The 22,887-nt window shown below is 42.1% G+C and overlaps 1 protein-coding gene across 2 annotated transcripts; it reads left to right on the plus strand.

Annotated features, from left to right (window-relative positions):
- The first annotated feature begins 934 nt into the window (after nt 1-934).
- On the plus strand, nt 935-22,805 carry cenatac (centrosomal AT-AC splicing factor). Of its 2 annotated transcripts, XM_080214845.1 has the most exons (11): nt 935-1,356; nt 4,550-4,716; nt 4,894-4,992; nt 7,438-7,504; nt 10,500-10,562; nt 13,618-13,679; nt 17,362-17,455; nt 19,039-19,078; nt 20,207-20,296; nt 21,277-21,409; nt 21,596-22,805. In XM_080214845.1, exons 1-11 carry the CDS (start codon nt 1,201-1,203, stop codon nt 21,645-21,647), a joined length of 1,023 nt encoding a protein of 340 aa, XP_080070971.1. In that variant the 5' UTR covers nt 935-1,200; the 3' UTR covers nt 21,648-22,805. The 2 variants fall into 2 exon arrangements, 1 of the variants encoding a protein (XP_080070971.1); XR_013889653.1 differs by lacking the exons at nt 20,207-20,296; nt 21,277-21,409; nt 21,596-22,805 and adding an exon at nt 20,109-20,134 and having other exon boundaries at nt 17,362-19,078.
- Nucleotides 22,806-22,887: the final 82 nt, after the last annotated feature.

Consider the following 22,887-nt stretch of genomic DNA (forward strand, 5'->3'; position numbering starts at 1 on the left):
ACACCCTCAATCTTGAGGAGAGCAGTGTGCTCTCTTTGGTTTCAAAGGCCTCGTTTATAGCCAGTAAACACAACATTGCACCATAATCTTCCAGGCACTGCGAGTGCGCTGGGGGCAGCTGGATCGCCCTGACAACAAAATGGAGGAATTTACGTTTGGTTACAGTCAACAACTTGTGTGCAAAAGTCAAGGCTGTTGATGATGTATCACTGAGGGAGTGCTGCAGTGTTGGTGGTATTGTCTTTTGGATGAAATGTTAAACCAAGGCTGTTCTTCCTCTTCTGTGGATGTAAAAGATCCCATGTCATAATTTCAAAGAAGAGCAGAGAGGTTATGTGTTGTGGACAATATTTACCCCTTAACCAACAGAATGAAAAAATATTATGTGGTCACTATCTCATTGGGAGCATCCTGTGAGCAAATTGGTTGCCGTGTTTTTTTATTTCTCCACTGGAGGTGGGCTTCGTTGGTCAGGCTGGCATTTACTGTCTATCCCTAATGGCTTTTAAGAAGGTGTAATCCTGCATGATTACGCTTAAAAAAACTTCATTGGCTATAAAGGGATGGTCTGTGGTTCTGAAAGGCATAATGTGGAGATGCTGGCATTGGACTGGGGTAAACACAGTAAGAAGTCTCACAACACCAGGTTAAAGTCCAACAGGTTTATCTGGTAGCAAAAGCCACTAGCTTTCAGAGCGCTGCTCCTTTGTCAGTAAGTGGGAGTTCTGTTCACAAACAGGGCATATAAAGACACAAACTCATTTTACAAAATAATGGTTGGAATGTGAGTCTTTACAGGTAATCAGGTCTTAAAGGTACAGACAATGTGAGTGGAGAGAGCGTTAAGCACAGGTTAAAGAGGTGGGTATTGTCTCCACACAGGACAGTTAGTGAGATTTTGCAATCAGAATGTAAGTCTCACTTACCTGACGAAGGAGCACCGCTCCGAAAGCTAGTGGCTTTTGCTACCGAATAAATCTGATGGACTTTAACCTGGTGTTGTGAGACTTCCCACTGTGTTCTGAAAGGCGCCACAGCAATGAAAGATCGATGTGGTCCTCCAGGACAGGGGGCGCTCTGCGCGGGAGGACAGATGGAACCGTCACTGGGGCTCTTAAAGGGGAAGGGTGAGCCGCTGTAGTCGCCCTTTAATGATTTAGCCGAGAGTTAGTGTGCGGATCTGGAGTTTTGGCCTCCCGAATGGGGAAGCGGGCGAGGAGGAAAACTGGGGTCGAGGCCGGGACTGCGTTTTACTGCGAGGTTTGCAGGCAGACCTCCTTCAGGGGCCGGGCCCACGCGTACGGCCTGAAGCACCAGGAGAGGCTCGAGGCTCTGCTAGGCCGCTTCCTGCAGAAGGTAAAGGGGGGCGGGGGAAGGGGGAGGAAGGTGAGCGGGATGGGGACAGAAGGGAATGGGAGGGGGATGTGAGAGGTGGGAAGTGGGGGAGGAGCGAGTGAGCGACAGGGGTGGGGGAAGTGGAGGGAGACGGGGTTGAGGATACGGTGGGGGATGGGAGGGGGGCGTGGTGGGTGGGACGGGGAAGGTGGGGGGATGGGCTGGGTGGCGTAGGGGAGAGTGGAGTTGGGGGGACGGAGGGTAGAAGGGGTGGGGAATAGGAGGAGGGGGCAGGGGGTTGGGTGGGGGGATAGGGTAGGTGATGAGGGGCACATCTTTAGACTGTATACAGAAACTGGAGTATCCGGAGGAAACCCACAGGGATATGGAGAGAACATGCAAACTCTACACAAGTAGTGACCTGAGGCTGGAATTGATTCTGGGTCTATGGCGCTGTGAGGCAGCAGTGCTTAACCATGCTGCCCTACTGCCACTCTCATCAATACCACTAAAAGATGATTTGCGGCCATGCCTTGAAGATTTTGAGCTCTCTTGCATTGACAGTTGAAATCAGATACAGAAAGGCACATGGTGTTTTGCTTTTTCATAATTATGTAACAAATGCTGTTGTGTTCTCATCATGTTTTTGAAAAAAAAGTACTGCTACGAATTGCTGTGTAACTGATGTCTGTGGCCATGGACTCTCTTAACAGTACTGTGGGTGCACATACACCACAGATTGCAGCTTATCAAGAAGATGGCTCACCCTGCGAAAGGGTGATAAACATGGGCATTGTCAGCCACCCGTGACTAAAATATAATTAAAAACTCTGCTCAGAGATATTATCCAACGGTAGAACCTAAAACCAATACTTATTGGCGGCATATCATAAATTATAGCATTATAGTCTGGCTCACCCATTCACTGCTAACATAGAATTCCTACAGTGCAGAAGGAGTCCTTTTGGCCCATTGAGTCTGCACTGACTGCAATCCCATCCAGGCCCCATCCCCATCATCTCATACATTCACCCTAGCTAGTCCCGCTGACACTAAAGGGTAATTTAGCATGGCCAATCCACCTAACCCGCACGTGTTTGGGAGGAAACCGGAGAAAACCCACAGAGAAATTCCACACAGACAGTGACCCAAGCCAGGAATTGAACCTGGGTCCCTAGTGCTGTGAGGCAGCAATGCTAACCACTGTGCTGTCCTTCAGGATATAATGAATTCTACCACTTTATGTTCAGATCATAATTGATAAAATATAATGCCAGCGTTTGCAGGCTGAAGTGACCTTGATGCCTTTGCAGCAGTGTGACTTGTGAGACATAATTGCACATTCCACTTGCATTGAGAACGATAATTTGCCTCTGTACCCATTAGCTGTATTTTTTTCTGTTGTTTAGTCTTGTCAATTTGAAGTTTTTAAATTGGAGTTTTAGTTGTTTAAATTAAAATTATGCTTAAAACCATCTTTTGGGTTTTGTTTTAAAATTGTATATTTGTATTTTTTTGTTTACACAAGCAAATTAACATTCCTGAAAGCTCTTAATGTACCTTAATCAATGTGTAATCAGTTGCAAAGTCATTACTCAGCATTGTGCCTACGAAAATGTAGGTCAACCAAATCTATTATTAACTAATAGAGAATAACACTTCGTTATAATTTGGATTTGCTCCAAATATTCTATTGTGTGTTGTGAAAAGTCCATTTTTAAGGTTAAACCTCATCCGCAGCAACAGAAGTGAGTTGGTGTGTGAAGTAAAGTAATGTAGGATAGCAGGCCATTAGGTGAATGATGAATTGTTTTAACTATTGACCCTCTTACTGTTGTGATCGAGAATGATGTCATGGGTTTCCTACCGATGCCCTCCATCTCATGCCAGGCTCTCAATGAGAATAAATACTACAAATCCAGATTGTGATAGTCATGATCATGAAATTCTATCCTGAACTCTTCAATGCTGTTAGTATGCCAGGGATAAGATGAAGTGTAAGCTATCCTGTATTCAATGTGATTGTGACTTCATTCTATTGCCTTGGTTTAGTAACTGTGCCTAAAAAATCCTTTCCATCTGTATTATTGATATTTTCAATTGATCTTCCCCTACCTCCCCCCCCCCCCCCCCCCCCCCCCCCCCCCCCCGGACATGCACGCACACCCCATTACCTTGGGAGATAGGAAAATTTCAGATTTCCACAATTTTTGTGTGAATGACAGCATTCATTGAACTGCCAAGTTATATTTGTTTGGATATTGTTTCTCTGTATCTACCCTAGCAAATATGTTTAAACATCTTAAACCTTTTGGGATGGCACATTTTTTAGCACTGCTGCCTCACAGCTTCAGGGACCCGGATTCAATTCTGGCCTCAGGTGACTGTCTGTGTGGGGTTTGTATGTTCTCCCCATGTCTGTGTGTTTGGGTTTACTCTGGTTTCCTCCCAAAATCCAAAAGTGTGCAGGTTAGGTGGATTGGCTGTGCTAAACAGCCCCTTAATATCCCAAGATATGTAGGTTAGATGGATTAGCAATGGTAAATATGTGGAGTTATAGGGATAGGGTGGGAGAAAGGGCCTGGATGAGATGCTCGACCGGAGAGTTGGTGCAAATTTGATGGGCCAGATGGCCAAATTGGGATTGTTTGATAGTCTTTTACTCTTCCAGTATCATTCTTTTGTGAAAATGTAAGTGGTGTTTAGTGAGACAAAGGGAGGGATAGTTGTCTTGCAAGTTTTCAACAAACAGAATTGCATTTAAACCAAGAACCTGGCAGGGAGATATTTAAAGTTAAAGTTTATCTATTAGTCGCAAGTAAGGCTTACATTAACACTGCAATGAAGTTACTGTGAAATTCCCCTAGTCGCCACAGTCCGGCGCCTGTTCAGGTTAATGCACCTAACCAGTATGTTTTTCAAAATGTGGAAAGAGTTTCCTCCATGGACCACCCAGAGGAAACCCATGCGGACATCGGGAGAACATGCAAATTCCACACAGTGACCTGTGCCAGGAATCGAACCTGGGTCCCTGGGGCCGTGAAGCAGCAGTGCTAACCATTGTGCCACCGTGCCATGCCGTCCCGTTGTTTAACAGGCTTTCAAAAGGTTCCATTTCTCTCATTTTTGTAAATGTGTATTTGCTGAGCATAATGTAGAGAGGTTCACCAAAGCGGCAACATTTCCTCTGAAAGTGGTGGCTGTTGATCCCCAGGTAGAGGATGCTCAGAAGTCCCTTAAAGAGGTGAAAGTGGAGAAATATGACTTCACAGAGCACGAGCAGAACTTCTGGTGTTACTGCTGCAAGAGGGAGGTGAAGAAACACATCACCAATGAAAGCCTCGCTGTGCTGTACGGAGGACTGCTGGAACACTTTGTAAGGTACTGAATCATCTCTTCTCCCACCTCAATCCATTATAGAATAAAGAATTTCCTGCTTTAGCAAAGGACAATTTCAGTGGTTGCTACAGGCAACCAAGCTGCACTCATCGTTCTGATTTGTATCTCAGCTGCTGTGATTGTCCTTTTAAACGCTAACCTTTTGACTTTCTTGTGTAGCCCAGAACACTTGAAGCAAACCAATTCATTCTGGTGGGAAAACAAAGCAGATATTAAATTGAAAGACAAGTTTCTGCTATCTGGCGATGCTTATGAGAAGTAAGTGATGGATTTTGACTCTGCAATCAATATTTTTATTATCTAAAATTGATCTTGCGCAACTGTAGAAATGAGAGGAAAGGCCATTCAATACAATCATCTTCAACCTCAACTCCACTTTCCTGTCTGCTTCCCTTAGCCCCTTAAAGTTCCAACATCTGATCAATCTCAGCCTTTAAGATGCTCAACTATTGAGCTGTCTGAGCAAAAAAAAAAGTTCTGCTTTTTTTTATTCGTTCATGGGACTTGAGTATTATTGGCTGTCCAGTATTTATTGCCCTTCCCACTTGCCCGAGGGCAGTTGAGAGTCAACCACATTGCTGTGGCTCTGGAGACATGTAGGCCAGACCACGTAAGGACAGCAGATTTCCTTTCTTAATGAACATTGTTGAAAAAACCCATCTGGTTCACTAATCGATAATAGTTTCATGGCCATCAGTAGCTTTTTAATTCCAGAATTTTTTGAAAAAATTGAATTCAAGTTCCACTAGCTGCTGTGGCAGAATTTGAACCTGAGTCCCCAGAACATTAGTGAGTTTCTGGATTAGCGATACTACCACTAGGCCATTGTCCTCCGTCTTAAATAGTCAGCCCCTTATCCAGAGACTCTGCTCCCTCATTCTAGGGTCTTCAGCCAGGGGGAACAACCTCTCAGTATGTACCTTCTCAAGCCCCCACTCAATCTTTTATGTTTCAATAAAATCACCTTTCACTCTTTGAAACTCCAGACTTTATTTTTAAAGTAACAGGGGATTGGGGATCTATTTTGAAATATATTCCTGCAGTCATGCTCAGCAAGCTTCCACAAAGAACATATGAAAATAGAGTTAAAGTTCAAATCTATTTATCAGTCACACTGCAATGAAGTTTCTGTGAAAATCCCCTAGTTGCCACGCTCTGGTGCCTGTTCAGGTTCACTGAAGGAGAATTTAGCATGGCCAATGAACTTAACCAGCACGTCTTTCGGTCTGTGGGAGGAAACCGGAGCACCTGGAAGAAACCCATGCAAATGCATGAAGAATGTGCAAACTCCACACAGACGGTGACCCAGGTCCCTGGTACTGTGATGCAGCAGTGCTAACCTCTGTGCCACCATACCGTCCCTATGACAGCGAGAAAATGACTTGTGATCAATCCAGCCTGTCCCAGTCATGTTACAGCCAAGCATCCCAACCTTCAATGATCCCTATGCGCCATCCCTTAAAGGGACAAAAAGTATATATTTTTAATAAAATGGGAGATAAAAGGAATACTAGAAAATTCTGCTAAGTGCCCCGAACAAGGATTTAATTTGTTTTGATTTTATTATTGTTGCATACACTGGGATACAGTGAAAAGTATGTTGCTTGCACACTATATAGACAAAACATACCATTCAGAGTACATGGGGAGAGGAAAAGGAGGTGTAGAATATATAGTGTTAAAAGTCATAGCTAGGATGTAGAAAAAGATCAGCTTAATATAATGTAGGTCCATTCAAAGGTCTGCTAGCAGCAGGGAAGAAGCTTTTCTTGAGTAAATTGGTACGTAATCTCAGATTGCTGTATCATTTTCCCAGCAGAAGGTGGTGGAAGGGAGTATGTCCATAAGAACGTAAGAAATAGCAGCAGGAGAAGGCCATCTAGCCCTTCGAGCCTGCCCCGCCATTCAGTAAGATCATGGCCAATCTGAACTGGATCAGTTCCACTTACCTGCCTGCTCCCCATAACTCTTAATTTCCTTATCGATCAGAAATCTATCTACCCGTGACTTAAACATATTCAACGAGATAGCCTCCACCACTTCAATGGGCAGAGAATTCCAGAAATTCACCACCCTCTGAGGGAAGAAGTTCCTCCTCAAATCTGTTCTAAACTGCCCCCCCCTTATTTTGAGGCTGTGCCCTCTAGTTCTGATTTCCAAATGGAAAGAATCTCTCTACCTCTACCCTATCTAGCCCCTTCATTATCTTGTAAGTCTCTATAAGATCCCCCCTCAGCCTTCTAAACTCCAACCAGTACAGGCCCAATCTACTCAAGAGTCCAGAGTGTGTGGGGTCCTTGATTATGCTGGCTGTTTTTCCGATGCAGCGAGAAGTGTAGACAGAGTCAGTAGATGAGAGGGGTAAAATAAGTCCCATGAAACTGTAGTGAATGTGAGTTAACAACAACCTTCACTAAGCAGCGATATTGGCTTCAGCCCGAACTTCGTCCAGCTCTCTATTGAAGGTCTGCTGCAAAATTACGCTGCCTATGTGAGCTGTTTTTCACTGTTACATGTTTTTTATGCAGAGTGATATGTATGTACACTTTTTAGAGTTTACGGAGCCCAACCTGCTTCCTCAAATGGTCTCCAATAGGCAAGTCCCCAATTCTGAGATGAAAAATTAATTTTAAAATGATTAAAAACTAGGATTTATTTTTCCAGTTTTTCACAATTCTCTTTCCACTGTCTTATTTCCTTAAGGTTCAAAGCAGCTGTCGCGAAGGCAGTGGAAAACTATGAAGAGAAGGAGGATGAATTTATTAAACAGGTGTGTAGGTTAAATTGGTGTAAATGAATTAGGTTCTATGCAGTGTTATTATTAAGGTGTCAGCTGTGGGTAGTGTTCTCACCTGAGTCAGTGGGTTGTGAGTTCACATCCTACTCAAGGGACCTCAGCACAAATTCTACCCTGACACTCAAAATTGCAGTACTGAGAGTGCGCTGCTTTGTCAGGGGCGCTGTTTTTCAGTTGAGGCATTAAACCAAGGACACACTCTGCCCCCACTCGGAAGGACGTAAAGGATCCCATGGCACTATTTCATAAAGATGGAATCATTTCAGGGAAGAGCAGAGGCATTCTTCCCTTTTCTCCTCCCCACCCCCCCTCTGCATCTCAAAGCCACAAATAAAATATCTGGTTATTCTGTCGCTCTGTGGGAGCTTGCAAATTGGCTGCTGCATTTTCTACATTAAAACTGTGATGACACTTCAGAATTACTTCACTGGCTGAAAAGCTACTTTGGGATGTCCTGAGGCTGTGAAAGGTGGTGTGAAACATGCACATCTTTCATTTTTCTGTGACTCAGCTATGTTGTTGTAAAGTCTGGAGTGTTGCTGACTGGAGACTAAAGGCCGCTCCAAAATGCAGTCTGCAAGGATTGGTGGAAATATCGTTGGGCTTGTCCGTGTAATGTCTATTCACCTGAATGTTTTATGCTTTAAAAGCAGATTGGCTGTCCGCACTTCACAGAATCGTAGAATCACTACAGGGCAGAAGGAGGCCATTCAGCACACCGAGCCTGCGCCAACAACAATCCCACCCAAACTCTATCCCTGTAACCGAAGGGCCAATTTAGCATTAGCCAATAAACCTAATCTGCACATCTTTGAACTGTGGTAGGAGACCAGAGGACCTGGAGGAAACCCACATAGACGTGGGGAGAATGTGCATGCTCCACACAGACAGTGACCTGGGGCCAGAATTGAACCTGGGTCTCTGGTGCTGTGAGGCAGCAGTGCTAACTTCTGTGCCACTGTGCCCCTCCTACACTTCCATACAGGAGGTGTATGGCTGGGGGAGCATTGGAGAGCAAAATGGGAGAGAATTTGGATGGAATAAAATGTTAGTTTGTTGTGTAAAAGAAGATTGTTAATCTCTAACAAAGCCTCTCTTTCTCAACTATTTAAATAATTAGATTCAGGCATACAGTAAGCCATGTTAATTTACGTTTCTGTTAAAATTGTGGAGCAGGTCCAGTTTTTGACTAAGAAAGTGTAATACTCGCTCAAAACCACTGAGATTATAAAGGTATATCTTACAACCAGTGCTATTTAAGAAGATTGCAAAAAATTCAGAGAATTTTAGTGCACTGTTGGTGTTAATCCATTAATGTATCTATGTGGGAATACTTCTGATCAGAAAGCAGCTGTTGTATCCCCCTGATGCTGAGGTTTTGCAAGGGACTGTCTTGATTATTGCTTCAAAGAGGCTTAGTATCCATGAATGACAAAGACACTGGTTGATATGTCATTGAAACAGTAGTGTCATTGTTAACAATTTCAGCAGGAATTTTTTCGTTTGCTGTTTTAACAAAGGAGCTAACCTATTTGTCTTTTTAATGCTTGTAGGTGCAGTCACATACTTTACTGTACTTATTGCCAATAATGGGTGGCTCAGTGGTTAACACTGCTGTCTCATAGCGCCAGAGACCTGGGTTGAATTCCGGCCTCGGGTTTGTGTGGAGTTTGCATGTTCTCCCCATGTCTGCATGGGTTTCCTGCCACAGTTCAAAGATGTGTGGGCTAGGTTGATTGGCCATGCCAAATTGACCCTTAGTGTCAGGGGGATTAGCAGGGTTATTACATGGTGTTTCAGGAATAGGGCCTAGGTGGGATTGTTGTCAGTGCAGGCTCGATAGGCTGAATGGCCTCCTTCTGCACTGTAAGAATTCTATCATTCTGTGAATATATTGACTCTATCTAAAGGCTCTACCGGAAGGACGTGGAGGCTCTGGAAAGGGTGCAGAGGAGGTTTACCAGGATGTTGCCTGGCATGGAGGGACTGGGGTACGAGGAAAGGTTGGAGAAACTGGGACTGTTCTCCTTGGAAAGACGGAGATTGAGGGGGGACATGATAGAGGTATATAAGATACTGAAGGGAATAGACAGAGTCAATAGTGAGAGACTGCTCCCTAGATTGGTAACAAATACAAGAGGACATGATTTAAGGGTGAGGGGGGAGAGATATAATTTGGATATGAGAGGAAGGTTCTTTACGCAGAGAGTTGTGGGGGTATGGAACGCGCTACCGAGTAGGGTGGTGGAGGCGGGAACGTTGGACTCGTTTAAGGTTCAGTTAGATAGGCACATGAGTGAAACAAGGATGGAGGGTTATGGTAGGGGTATTAAATAAGGGTTAGAACCTCGGGAGAGACCGGAAAGGCAGGCTTGTGATTAACGTTTTTGTCTTTTATTCCGCAGGTGGAGGTCCACCTCATTGTCAAACGAGGGGCATGCACACGGTGGGTCGTGCGTGGGCTACTCTTGGAGGTTCCAGGAGTGGCCTAGTACTTCGTGTCGGTGTGTGTGCTTGATCCTGGACCGGTAGAAGGGCGCCGCAACAGCTCGGTGACTAGCACTGCTAGCTGTGCAGATACATGGATTTGGGCCTGTGTCTGTGGGAGTTTGTGCATTCTCCCTGCGGATGCGTGGGTTTCCTCTGGGCGCTCCAGTTTCCTCCCACACCCCAGAGATGTGCTCTTAGGCTGATTGGTTTTACCAAATTGACACTATTCTCCCCTGAATCTGGCTAAATCAGGGGTTCTATTCGTAGACACGCAGGGCAGAATAGGTGTAGGGTGATGCGGCGGCGCGGGCTTGTTGGGCCGAAGGGCCTGTTTCCCGTGCTGGGTTGTTCTTTGTTCTTTGTAAAGGCAGGCTTATGTTTTTCCCCCACCTTTGTTTAATGGATACTGCTGTTTCTCCCTCATTTTTCACTCCAGTTATGATTATTTTAAATTTTCGTTTGGTCCTGTTCTCTGTAGGAAGCGGAATACATTCGAGAAGCGGAACGGAGAAGACAGGAGGTGGTGCAGGCTGCCTTTGAGGTTGGTTTTACCTGGATGAGCCTGAACAGTATCCATGACAACTGTTGTACTTAACACCAATTGGTCTCTATATTGCACAACGATTCTGAAAGATTTAAATGAGGTTTCCTTAATGTGTTGGTTATGGTGGTACGTTAAGCCACAAGAAGGTCCCAGATTTTTGGGTTCCTGATCTGCTTTAGCCGATCTCAGTGAGGGCAACGTGGGGAGCTACAGTTGGCTTTGAGTGAAGGGATATTGAAATGGAAAGTCAGAGAAGTTAGGATTCTTTACGTCAATTGCAATCCAGCATTCATTCTCTTTCCACTCTGCTTCCACTGCTATCCCAAGAGAGTGTGTGCAGATATTGTGCAAAGCCAGGATTGGCCTTCACTCTATGTTCTATGTTTACTTGACTTCAGTTAATTTGCCAACATTGCCTGTTAAGTCTTGCAGAACTTGGCTACCTCGATGGGGTAGCGGAGTGAGAGTGACAACAGTGAGACAACTCCATATCCCTCCCATCCTGGAAGCCCCCAGCCACAGCTGGAGAGAGGAGAGGAAAGGAAAGGAATGCTATGTTTTTCACTTTATTCACATGAATAAACCAAAAAATCTCCTATCTAAAGCAATTACTTTAATTCAGAGTGGAGTTTTTTTAAATGTAGAACAGTTATTTATGGTAATATCCTTGAGTATGGTTCTGCTAATGTATGAACAAATTCTCCTTCTGATCATACTGTTCATCTGATTTGTACCTTTTGCTTCTCCTGCATTGAGTGGAAGATGTCACACTCATTTTTCTCCATTCTGTAAAAGTTTGCAGAAAAATGGAATTCAAGTGATGGCTTCAATTCAGTGGGCTGAGTGGCCTCACCCTGTGGTTCAAATGCAGAAATAATCACCTCCCACAATCAAAGTTTTTAATGCTTTCCTCCAAACTAGTTAGGCCTAGATCTCAGCTATATATTCAAAGATAAAATGTGAGTGTCGCTGGTGAGATCTCATGTTTTTGGGGCAATAAAAGTGATGCTGAGTAAAAACTAGAAGAACTGATTATGAATGCAATATCCTTAATTACAATGCAAAACTTGCTGTTAAACTGTGCGTGGCATGGTGACACACTGGTTAACACAGTGCCAGGGATCCAGGTTCGATTCCTGGCTTGGGTCATAGTGTGGAGATTTCTCCGTGTCTGCATGGGTTTCCTCCGGGCATTCCAGTTTCCTCCGACAGATCAGAAGACCTGCTGATTAGGTGCATTGGCCGTGCTAAATTCTCACTCAGTGTACCCGAACAGACGCTGGAATGTGGCAACTAGGAGATTTTTACAGTAACTTAATTGCAGTGTTAATGCAAGCCTATTTGTGACTCGAATAAATAAACTTAAACTTAGTCAGGTTGGGCATGTTTTGAGTTTTCTATCTGTGCATTTTAAGAGAGTTGAACATCTTTGTCTGATTGTACCCAGAAATGATTCTGTGCCATAAAGGAAGAGGAAGTGAGGATGTTCTTAAACTATGAATTAAATTTTAATACAAGTTGAGTATCCTTTTATCCATAACTCTAAAAACTGAACACATCCAAAAATGTATTGACCTTTAGCGTAGGAAGTCTAGTTTGTCTGTCTGCACTGTTTACCTTGTGATTTTTGTGGTGAATATGGCAAAAAAAAACTTATTACAGGTACCCTGTGCTGCTTATTCATAATGCATCTCACTTTTCTAGTCATTTGATTTACTTTAGACAATAGCTAGCCTGGGTTTCAGCTATTGTAATGTAAGTTTATATGCTGCACCCAAAAACAAAATCACCTGAAATGCAATTGCCCCCAAAGATTTTGGATAAAGGATACTCAACAGTATGTACATATTTTCCAGTCACTGCATTTTCTTTCTCTTTCCCTGTTGAGAATAATAGAAGACCAATTCTTTGTTTTGGATGTTGTTAAAAAAAAGGGCGTAGTAAATAACCCATTGCAATACAGTAATTCCACAAAGCAAACATTATTTACTTGGTTACAATGGCTCCAATATAATATATTATTCTATTCATTTAAATATTTGCTAGACTAGCAAATTTAATGCTAGTCTCCTTTTTTAATGTGACCAGGGAACGGGTATGTTTGGAAGTTGAAGCATTTGATTTCCTCTTAGTGTATTTCCTTTGCTATTTCTCACTGTTCCTCATAGCCCATCCTCTCAGAGTTAGGGGGGTTGGGTTTTGGATTTCAGGCATTTCATGTTGTCACCTGATTCAAGCCACATGAGGTTGCCTCTGTCTATAGGCCAGGAGGGTGGTGTGGTGGTTAGCACTCCTGCTTCACAGCACCAGAGATCCAGGGATCGATTCCCAGCTTGGGTCACTGTCTGCGGAGTCTGCATGTTCTCCCTGCCTGCGTTGGTTTCCTCCCACTGTCCCAAGGATGTGCTGGTTAGGTGCATTGGCCATGCTAAATTCTCTCTTCGTGTACCTGAACAGGCGCCAGAGTGTGGCGACTAGGGGATTTTCACAGTAACTTCATGGCAGCATAAGCCTTACTTGTGACTAATAAACTTTAACTATTTCTCATGGTTTCTCGCAGCCCATCCGCTCAGGGTTAGGGGGATGGGGTTATGGATTTGCATTTTGGGCATTCCATGTGGCCAACCTGGTTCAAGCCAGGTGAGGTTGCCTCTGTCTACAGTAGTCCATTATAAAGTGGAGGACACCCTCTGCATTCGTGTTGCTTAAGTGAGGAAAGCATTAACAATGCTTCAAACAGCATTAGAACGATGTGACTTCTGTACCCAGAGATCTCACCAATGTAGGTGAAGAGGGTGAGAGTTTATAGCTGGAAATCTGTTACCCAAATATCACAAGGAGCACTTGTAAAGCCAAGTAGAATGACTTGTGGATTATATCCTATTCACCAAGACCCTTGCAGTTGAACATCTGGTATCTGTACAGCTTTGTTACAATGCCTTTTACAGATGAACATTGGCTGCTTATTTATCTCTGTTGCAATAGTTACTGCTGATGCTATTTTTTAAACTTTAAGAAAAAAAAGTGTTGATTTTTCCTGAATGAAAACCAGCCACAGGCAGAGCAGAATTCTGTTGATGGATTCCCAGTGTTTACAGTCGACCACTACGAGAGGTAAGAGAAAAGTGTTTTTATTTTACTGAAATGATTGAATATTATCATTGTTGCAGCAGTCCATCCGTGTGACACCTTTAATCTATATTGGAAACTGCATAGATGTGAATGTTGAGTGAGGGTCGGATCAAGCACTTCTGATCCACACTTGTGTCCCTTATCAAAGCTTGCACATGAAGCTGGACCAGATATTGCTTGACGTGATACTGGAAGGCGACTGGCTCTGATGGAATCATAATTCAGGAAGAATTGTGTAAATCAAGAGGCATTGCTGTAATTCCAACAGTTTGTCCAACGTTCCAGCGTATCTCCATATCTAGTTCCTGGAGAACATGCTCCTTAGTATCTGCAAGTGCTACCTGTGCTCTGATATGTCATGGTTACCTGAACATCATCTCGTGGGGATGAGTCTTCAAAGGCCGATATTGAAAGTTATCAACACCCATGGTGCTATTCCATGTTGGAGAGTTGGCACGTAGCAGCACATGTAGGTTGCGTGTACTTCTCTGTCCCACTGATGTGTACAGTTGTGAAGCTAGATGTGTTCCAATTATGGACAACACAGTGGTTAGCACTGCTGTCTCTCAGCACCAGGGACCCGGGTTCAATTTCAGCCTTGGGTGTGGAATTCGCAACTTCTCCCCATGTCTGCATGGGATTCTTCCAGGTACTCCAGTTTCCTCCCACACTCCAAAGATGTGCAGGTTAGGTTGATTGGTTATGCCAAATTGCCCCTTAGTGTCAGGGGGACTAGCAAGGGTAAATATGAGATGATGTGGACAGGGCCTGGGTGGAATTATGATCAATGCAGAATTGATGGTTCAAATGGCCTCCTTCTGCACTGTAATGTGGAATTGCCGGCATTGGACTGCGGGGTAGGCACAGTAAGTAATCTCACAACATCAGGCTACAGTCCAACGGGTTTATTTGGTAGCATGAGCTTTTGGAGCATTGCTCTTTGGTAGCTCCTTGCTACCAAATAAACCTGTTGGACTTTAGCCTGGTGTTGTGAGACTACCTATTCTGCACTGTAGGGATTCTATGACTAGGGGAAAGACAATTAGCACTGTGCTTTTGTGTATTCCAGCAGCTAGTTATACAGTGGAATTGACACTGTTCTGGGATCAGACTATTCTTCCTTTCACTTGTAGAAAGTATGAGAGAGATTCTCAGGCAAGTCTGTATCTTCCAACAACTGGTTTTGCTGTGGTGTTATCTAAATCAAATCTTAATCAGATATATGGGAACTACTAGAGGGTGGAGGGCTTTTAGATTATGCTTTATAACTATCATCCCATTCTCCCATCCTCCTGCTGCCTGTATTTCTTCCTATTGTGTACTTTCCCCTTTCCCTCCCTCCCAAATTTTGGAATTATCCTTGAAGTTTCTTCCTTCCCCCTCCCCCATTATTTGCAGTTGATATTAGGTGGTGTAATACTGGGGAGAAAAATTACCCACAGTAGAAAAATGCAGTGCATTTTGATCAAGCATTAACCCCCAACCTCATTGGATGTGATTTATTTTGTTTATCTTCACATAAGAACTAGGAGCAGGAGTAGGCCATCTGGCCTCTTCAGCCTGCTCCACCATTCAATAAGATCGTGGACTTTTTGTGGACTCAGCTCCATTTACCCACCCGCTCACCATAACCGTTAATTCCTTTACTGTTCAAAAATGTATCTGTCCTTGCCTTAAAAACATTCAATGAGGTAGCGTCAGCTGCTTTACTGGCCAGGGAATTTCACAGATAGGGTTTTATTTTAAGCAAATAGTCATTGACAATCAAATCAAAAGAGGGAATCTTGGGAAAGGCAGTGACATTGGTGACTCACTTTTTCATAGATTCCCTTCATGTTTTATTTAATGGTTGAAATTGTTTTTCCCAGGAATGGTAGAACTGTTAAAACAGGGGAGAGTGGTACACAACTGAAGTTGTCCCTGAGTTATTCAGCAGACACAATTTCTGCTATTTCTTGGTGTTATTAAATACTCAACCATGTACATGGGCAGAATTGAGAGGAATGTAAAATACATTTGCTGTGTTATTCTGGCCTTCAACACCCACACCCCCTTCAGCAACTCCAAGGACTGCTATGCATCTGCTCCTCACCGCTGCCATTACCTATCCCAAACTAACCACAGAATGATCCTGACTCCCATCTCCTGTGGTCAAGACTCAGTTTCCCACCTCGTTTCTTCCTGACCATTGTCAAACTTCCTCCCTACTTGGGAGTTATTGGTACAAAGACAATTTGCCATTGTCAGTGTAAATAAAAGCTGTAGCAGAGGGAGGTGTAAGTGCTGGAAAGGGAAATGTTTCTGACACCAGCAGTTGCTTGGATGTTTTTCCGCTAGCGTAGAGCTGCTGATGGGAAGATACATTGTGAACTTAGTATGGGTAACACCATGAATTCCAGAGGGTCAAGGAGGAGGAATGAAAGTAAAAATGTTGATTTGCCTTTAAGTTTCCAACCTTAATGTGTCTGGTAGAGTGAGGATATAGGTTTATAGTATTTATAAAAGCAAATTACTGCTGATGTTGAAATCTGAAATCAAAAGAGAAAACACTGGAAAATCTCAGCAAGTCTGACAGCATCTGTAAGGAGAGAAAAGAGCTGATGTTTAGAGTATAGATGACCCTTTGTCAAAGTGTCATCTGTCACTTTCGCAAAGGGTCATCTGTACTCTAAATATCAGCTTTTTTCTCTCCTTACAGATGCTGTCAGACTTGCTGAGATTTTCCAGTGTTTTCTCTTTTAGTCAGTATTTGTATAGAGTCATAGAAGTTTACAGCATGGAAACAGGCCCTTTGGCCCAACTTGTCCATGCTGCGCCTTTTTTTTTAAACGCCTAAGCTAATCCCAGTTGCCCACATTTGGCCCAAATCTCTCCATACCCATGTAACTATCTAAATGCTTTTTAAAAGACAAAACTGTACCCGCCTCTACTATACCTCTGGCAGCTTATTCCGGACACTCACCACCCTCTGTGTAATAAAAAAAAAATTGCCCCTCTGGACACTATGAGAAAAGATATTGACTATTTAGCTGATCTGTGCCCCTCATTATTTTGTAGACCTCTATAAGATCACCCCTCAGCCTCCTATGCTCCAGGGAAAAAAAAAGTGCCAGTCTATCTAACCTGTCCTTATAACTCAATCCATCAAGTCCCGGTAGCATCCTAGTAAATCTTTTCTGTACTTTCTAGTTTAATAATATCCTTTCTATAATAGGGTGACCAGAATTGCACATAGTATTCCAAGTGTAGCCTTACCAATGTCTTGTACAACTTCAGCAAGACATTCTAACTCCTGTATTCAGTGTTCTGACTGATGAAACTAAGCATGCCGAATACCTTCTCCACAACTGTCCACTTGTGACTCCACTTTCAAGGAGCTGTGAACACATACCCCTAGATTTGTGTTCTATAACTCTCCCCAACACCCTACCATTAGAATTGCCAAGGATATTCAACCTGCTGTTGCTTGGGCTGCAGAGCCCTGTTGTTGCATGCTACCAGCAATGGTCAACTGTGGTCCATAGTGATTTGGATTCATAATTTCAATGAAGATTTGTCCAGGTATTTGTTTGTTTGAGGGGATAGTGGAGAGAATGTGCTTTTTTTTTACAAGAACTATTTGTATTATCCTGTTGTTTCTCTGCAATTCATGGTGTTGGTACAGTGCTGAAGAGACAGAACCTGGACCGAGTGGAGTACATTTTCACCCTTCAAGTGATGTGACAAATGGACAAACCTTGACTTTCGTTGGTGACCAGGTGATGTGTGAATATATAATGAGGTACTTCTGTGAAGTGTCAGTGTGTTTGGGTGCAGTATTAGATGCTGCAGCAAAATCCATTAAAATGGAAAGAAAGTTTGATGTGCAATGCTGATGACCCTCAAATCCTTTATATTGCAATGAACTCTTGATTTTACAGCAGTTTTGGGGAGAGAATTTGCATTGGCTCTTCCAACTTCCTTCTACTTCTGCTGGGGTGGCACAGTGGTTAGCACTGCTGCCTCACAGCGCCAGGGATGCAGGTTCTATTCGCAGCTTGGGTCACTGTGTGGAATCTGCATGCTCTTCCCATGTCTGCGTGATTTCGTCCGGTGCTCCGGTTTCCTCCCACATTCCAAAAGACAGGCTGGTTAGGTGCATTAGTAATGCTAAATTCTCCCCCCAAACAGGTGCTAGAGTGTGGCGACTAGGGGATTTTTACAGTAACTTCATTGTAGTGTAAATGTAAGCCTACTTGTGACACTAATAGACTCAGACTTGCTTTCTAAAGCCTTGTAGCATTTCAATGCGGTTTCTTGCAGGAAAGGACTTGGACCTGGCCTGTTGTAACATCATACTCCCACTCTAAATATACCCATATAGTAACAGTAAGATCATTTAAACTAAAGTCAGTGTGTCAATCCAATCTACACTGTTTCTGCTGAAATTGGATATGCTCCATGTATCAACTATCTGGATGTTTAAAAAGCTTTTGGAGAAAATGCTGCAGGTTTGAACTCTTGAGAATAAACTTCAGCGATTTAGAAGAGATTTGTAGATTTTAAGAACTGTGACTTGATGTGATTTAAATTTGATAGACTATCTCGGAGTTTGGTTAGCTCAATTTCCTGGTCAGCTGGTGAGTGATGTGCAGGGACACCGATAATGCGGGTTCAATTTCCATACCAGCAGTTATTCGTGGGGGCCCCGTCTTCTCAACTTTATACCTCGCCTAAGATGTGGTGACTGTCAGGTTAAAATCACCACCAGTCAGTTCTCCCCTCTAAAAGAGAACAGCCAATGGTCATCTGGTGACTTAACCGTTTTTTTCAGTGCTGATATTGGGATGGTACAGTGGGTAGCACTGCTGCCTCACAGCTCCAGGGACCTGGGTTTGATTCTCAGTTTGGGTGACTACGTGCAGTTTGCACATTCTCCCCATGTCAGTGTAGATTGTCTCTGGGTGCTTTGGTTTCTTCCCACAGTCCAAAGATGTGTGGGTTAGGTTGGTTGACTGTGCTAAATTGTGCCTTAGTGTCTCAGGATGCATAGGTTCACCAGATTTGCGGAATAAATATATAGGGATAGAGCCTGGGTGGCATTGTTGTCAGTGCAGATTCATTGGGCCTCCTGCACTGTAGGAATTCTGATATTGGCTAAGACACTACATAATTTTTGGTGTCATCGCTGCTGTTTTAAGTAACCATGATGTAGCTGACTCTTGTTGTTTGGTCATATATGAAAAGATGAAAATGATACTGACGTTTACCAGAATATTTCATGTTTTTTAAAAATGTGCACTTTTAAATTTTAGATTTGGTCTGCTAGGATTTGCAATTAATATCTTAACTTTTCCTATAGTTCCAGACGTCCAAACCAGAAACCAGGAATGTTCACACAGGTGAAGATGTCAATTTGTTCATGTTTTCAGTGTGTAATGTAATGACTCATTTTGAAGTGGGGTTTGGGAAAAGCTGAGTATGTAAGTGTTATATATTTGGATGCTGCTGTGATCAGTAAACAAACATCTTCCTTGTAATTTTCAATAAATGAATATAAAGTAGTTTATACTGGTGGTGACTTGAATATCACTTGATTATCTGATTAATATCAGATGTACAATGAGATGCATTATTAGCCACCTACATTTATTGTACTGTAAAATCTGGTGACTAAATTTCACCTTAATCTCCATTTGAGGGTTTGGAAGCCACATGTATAAAACATGACCCAACATGTGTATAATTAGACCATTTATATTTTATCAAACTGGTTTCTCCCTTCTTCCCCTTCAGATTCTTTTTTTCCTTCATGTTCTGAGAGTCACTAGCAAAGCTGGTATTTATTGCCTATTCCTGGTTGCAAAAAGCAATTACTGTGGATGCTGGCAGATCTAGCAGCGTCTGGTAGGAGAGATGAACTGACGTTCAGTCCCGATGACCCTTTCAAGTCCAGATGACCCTCAAACAGCTTTGACAAAGGGTCATCTGGATTCTCAACATCCACTCTTTTTTTTCCCCATTCAGATGCTGCCAGACCTGCTGAGATTTTCCAGCATTTTCTTTCGGTTTCACCTTTGTCAAATAATTCAAAAGCTACCCCCACATTTCTCATCCAATAGCAGTATTCACCTGACCTTCAACAAATTGAGAAAAGAGGATAAATCATCTAGATCTTTGTACTGTATATCATGTTCTCAATTACCCTTCCAGCAGAACTGTTTTTATTTAAATTTTTATACAGTAAATCATTTTACTTAAGAATTTTCAGGATCACAAAGGGGGGTTAAATCTTTGTGGAAATCTGCATCTTTATTCTGCAAAATCTCAAATTGCAAGCCTATTTGAATTACTTGAAATAAGTTAGACCAGATTCTTCTTAACATGGAAAAGCAGCATCTTTTAATGTGTTGCCATTTTCATTTTTCTCAGCCTTTTAAAACCGAAGGAAAAACCTAATTCTGAACAAGATCATGCTCTAGTGATTTATACCTTTGTATCCAGCTGATAATCTTTACATCTGACCTCAGGTGCTACTCCACCCTGGCTTATCGATGAGGAAGATCCAGACACTACACCAAAGCCAATAGGGCCATCTTACGAGGAGTTTATCCAACAGAGTACGTGTCTAATGTTCTGGATTGCCACTTGATTAGAATGGATTGCGATGTCATGGAATTATGTTACTGTACAGACAACAATTTACACTTGTATAAATGCACATGTAATAGTGTTCAAGATGATTCACCAGTATCGTTAAACAAAATTTAACAAAGCTACATGAGGAAATTTTAGGTCAAAAACATTGCCCAAAGAAATGGGTTAAAGGAAGTTTTATGATCCCTGTGGAGATTAACTGAATTTACTAAATGATCCAAACAAAAAGAAATAGCTAAGATTTCACTTTTGTAACTTTATCAAATGAAAAACAAACACATTTTTAACAGGTAAAATTATCTACTAAATTACCCATTAAATAGCAGCTGTAATAAAACATTTCAATCTGATTTACTGGACAGTCCAGGTGGTGTATATGGCACCAATTTCAGCCCCCAGTCCCTTTTAAAAATCTTGGTTATGACTATGGCATGTTGTAACCATTAAAAACATCTTAAGCTATTAATTTTGTCTTAAATTTGTCTTGCTACCCAAAGGAAACAATCTACTTATAACCCTTAAACTTTGAACATCTTAAGATCACTTCTTGGACTTCTGCTTTTTTTTTGGCCAAAAACACCAATTTGTGAATCCCCAGTGTATTTTTTTTTAGTTCCAATGTTTTATAATGGGTTCTGTGTACACCATTTCAATTTTTTGTAATTAATCACAGCAGTCTTCATGGCAAGGCCAATATTTGTTGCTAATTGCCCTTAGAGCTGCAGTCCTTTTAGCATAATTGTGCTCTTAAGTAGCATGTTCTTTTGAATGTTTCTGGTTACAGCATACATTAATATGCAGCTTGAGAAAATACTGTCCACATTATACACAATGCTCAAAGTAGGCCAAATAAATTAGATGGATTTCAGTGAGGTGGTATATTAGACTGAACTAAAAGTAGTTACATTTTAAATAAATCACTCAAGATTTGTTTTAATTTTAGAAGAGAAAGAGAAACTGAAGAAACTTCCTCCAAATAGGGTTGGTGCAAATTTCAACCACATGTCAGAAACAGACGATTCCTGGTTACCTTCCTTTGGCCGAGTGTGGAATGATGGCAGGAGGTGGCAATCCAGGTTAGAGATCTTGCTTCTATAAGCTCCTTCCCCACATGTTGTCTTATCAAATCCAATCACAGTTTTGCTCACTTACTTCCAAGGGTTTCATTCTTTTACAGTTTGTTTCCTTGTACTTCATTGGTGTCTCTTTTTTTCTGCTAAGCATTATCTAACTCCTTGAATTGACTTTTTTCCATTTTATAGGCATCAGTTCAGGTTAGAGGAAGGCAAAAAGAGAAAACGAGACAAGAGATAACCAGAAGAATATTCCAAGAAATGAATTTTGGAAGACTAAATATTTTTGTAATATTTATTAGCTACATCCTCACCCTGTATAAAATGTTAAAATATTTTATACTGTAGTAAATTAGGTAAATAGTTGAAATCTAGCTTTACATTCCAATGCAATAACCAGGAATTGTAAGTTTGTACTCATCACTAATGTACACTTGTTTATATACTGCTGGCCTCAGATATTGCAAACCAAAATCCCATAATCTTATCAATACAAGACTTTTCCATTTGTGTAATAAAGCTTTGTTTGAAGTGACCGTCAAATAGCAATCATTCCAGGTTCTTCACAAAGTGATGGGATGGTACCTTAATGAGTTCCGATTAGCACCGTGCTGAAGGTATAGGGTTTGTAAAATTTCACTGTGTAACATTGAGCACTTTCTCAAGACTAAGGAAAAGTGGCATGTCAGTTGTGAGATTTATCACCTTTGACAGGTGCACCATAGAAAACATAGCTTGTATGCCTCCTGCTCTGCCCATGACCACAAAAAATTACAAAGGGTTGTGAATGTAGCCCAGTCTACCATTCAAACCAGCCTTCCATCCATTGCCCCATACTCTTCTCCACTGGGGAAAAAGATACACACATCACATATGAACTGACTCAAGAGCAGCTTTCCTGCTACCAGACTTTTGAATAGACCTACATCATACTAAGTTGATCTTTGTCTATACCCTAGCTATGATTTATAACACTACATTCTGCACTCTCCTATGAGCAGAGTGCAAGAAACAATACTTTTCACTGTTTACTAATATGTGACAATAAATCAACTCAAAGGTGTTTACAGATCATAATCTACAGAACAACTAAATAAATACCACAGCTAACAACCACTATACTTGAGCACAATGAACAGTAGTATTTCGTAAACGTTCCTGGCCATGGATTTATGCTATATTCCATAACGAAACAACAATGAGTATAGGAGTTACTCTGACAAGTATCTAGTCCATACCCAATGTAGTGTTGGTTGATCCAACTAGTGAGATTTTGTGGAATTCAAATACAGGCCCTAAAAATTACCTTGGGCCTCTGCATTACTAGTCCAGTGACAATACCAGTACTCCCCTTGTTTCCAATTACCATCCGAAATTAAATTGGTCAAGGGGATAAAAAGCAACATTGGAATATCCTCACCCCCTGCGCAGGCAAGTAGTCAATGAGATTTGCATGTTTTTAATTAATCACATAACACACA

This window comes from Carcharhinus amblyrhynchos, chromosome 29, assembly GCF_965287045.1.
Source record: "Carcharhinus amblyrhynchos chromosome 29, sCarAmb.v2.hapA, whole genome shotgun sequence".
Lineage (NCBI taxonomy): Eukaryota > Metazoa > Chordata > Chondrichthyes > Carcharhiniformes > Carcharhinidae > Carcharhinus > Carcharhinus amblyrhynchos.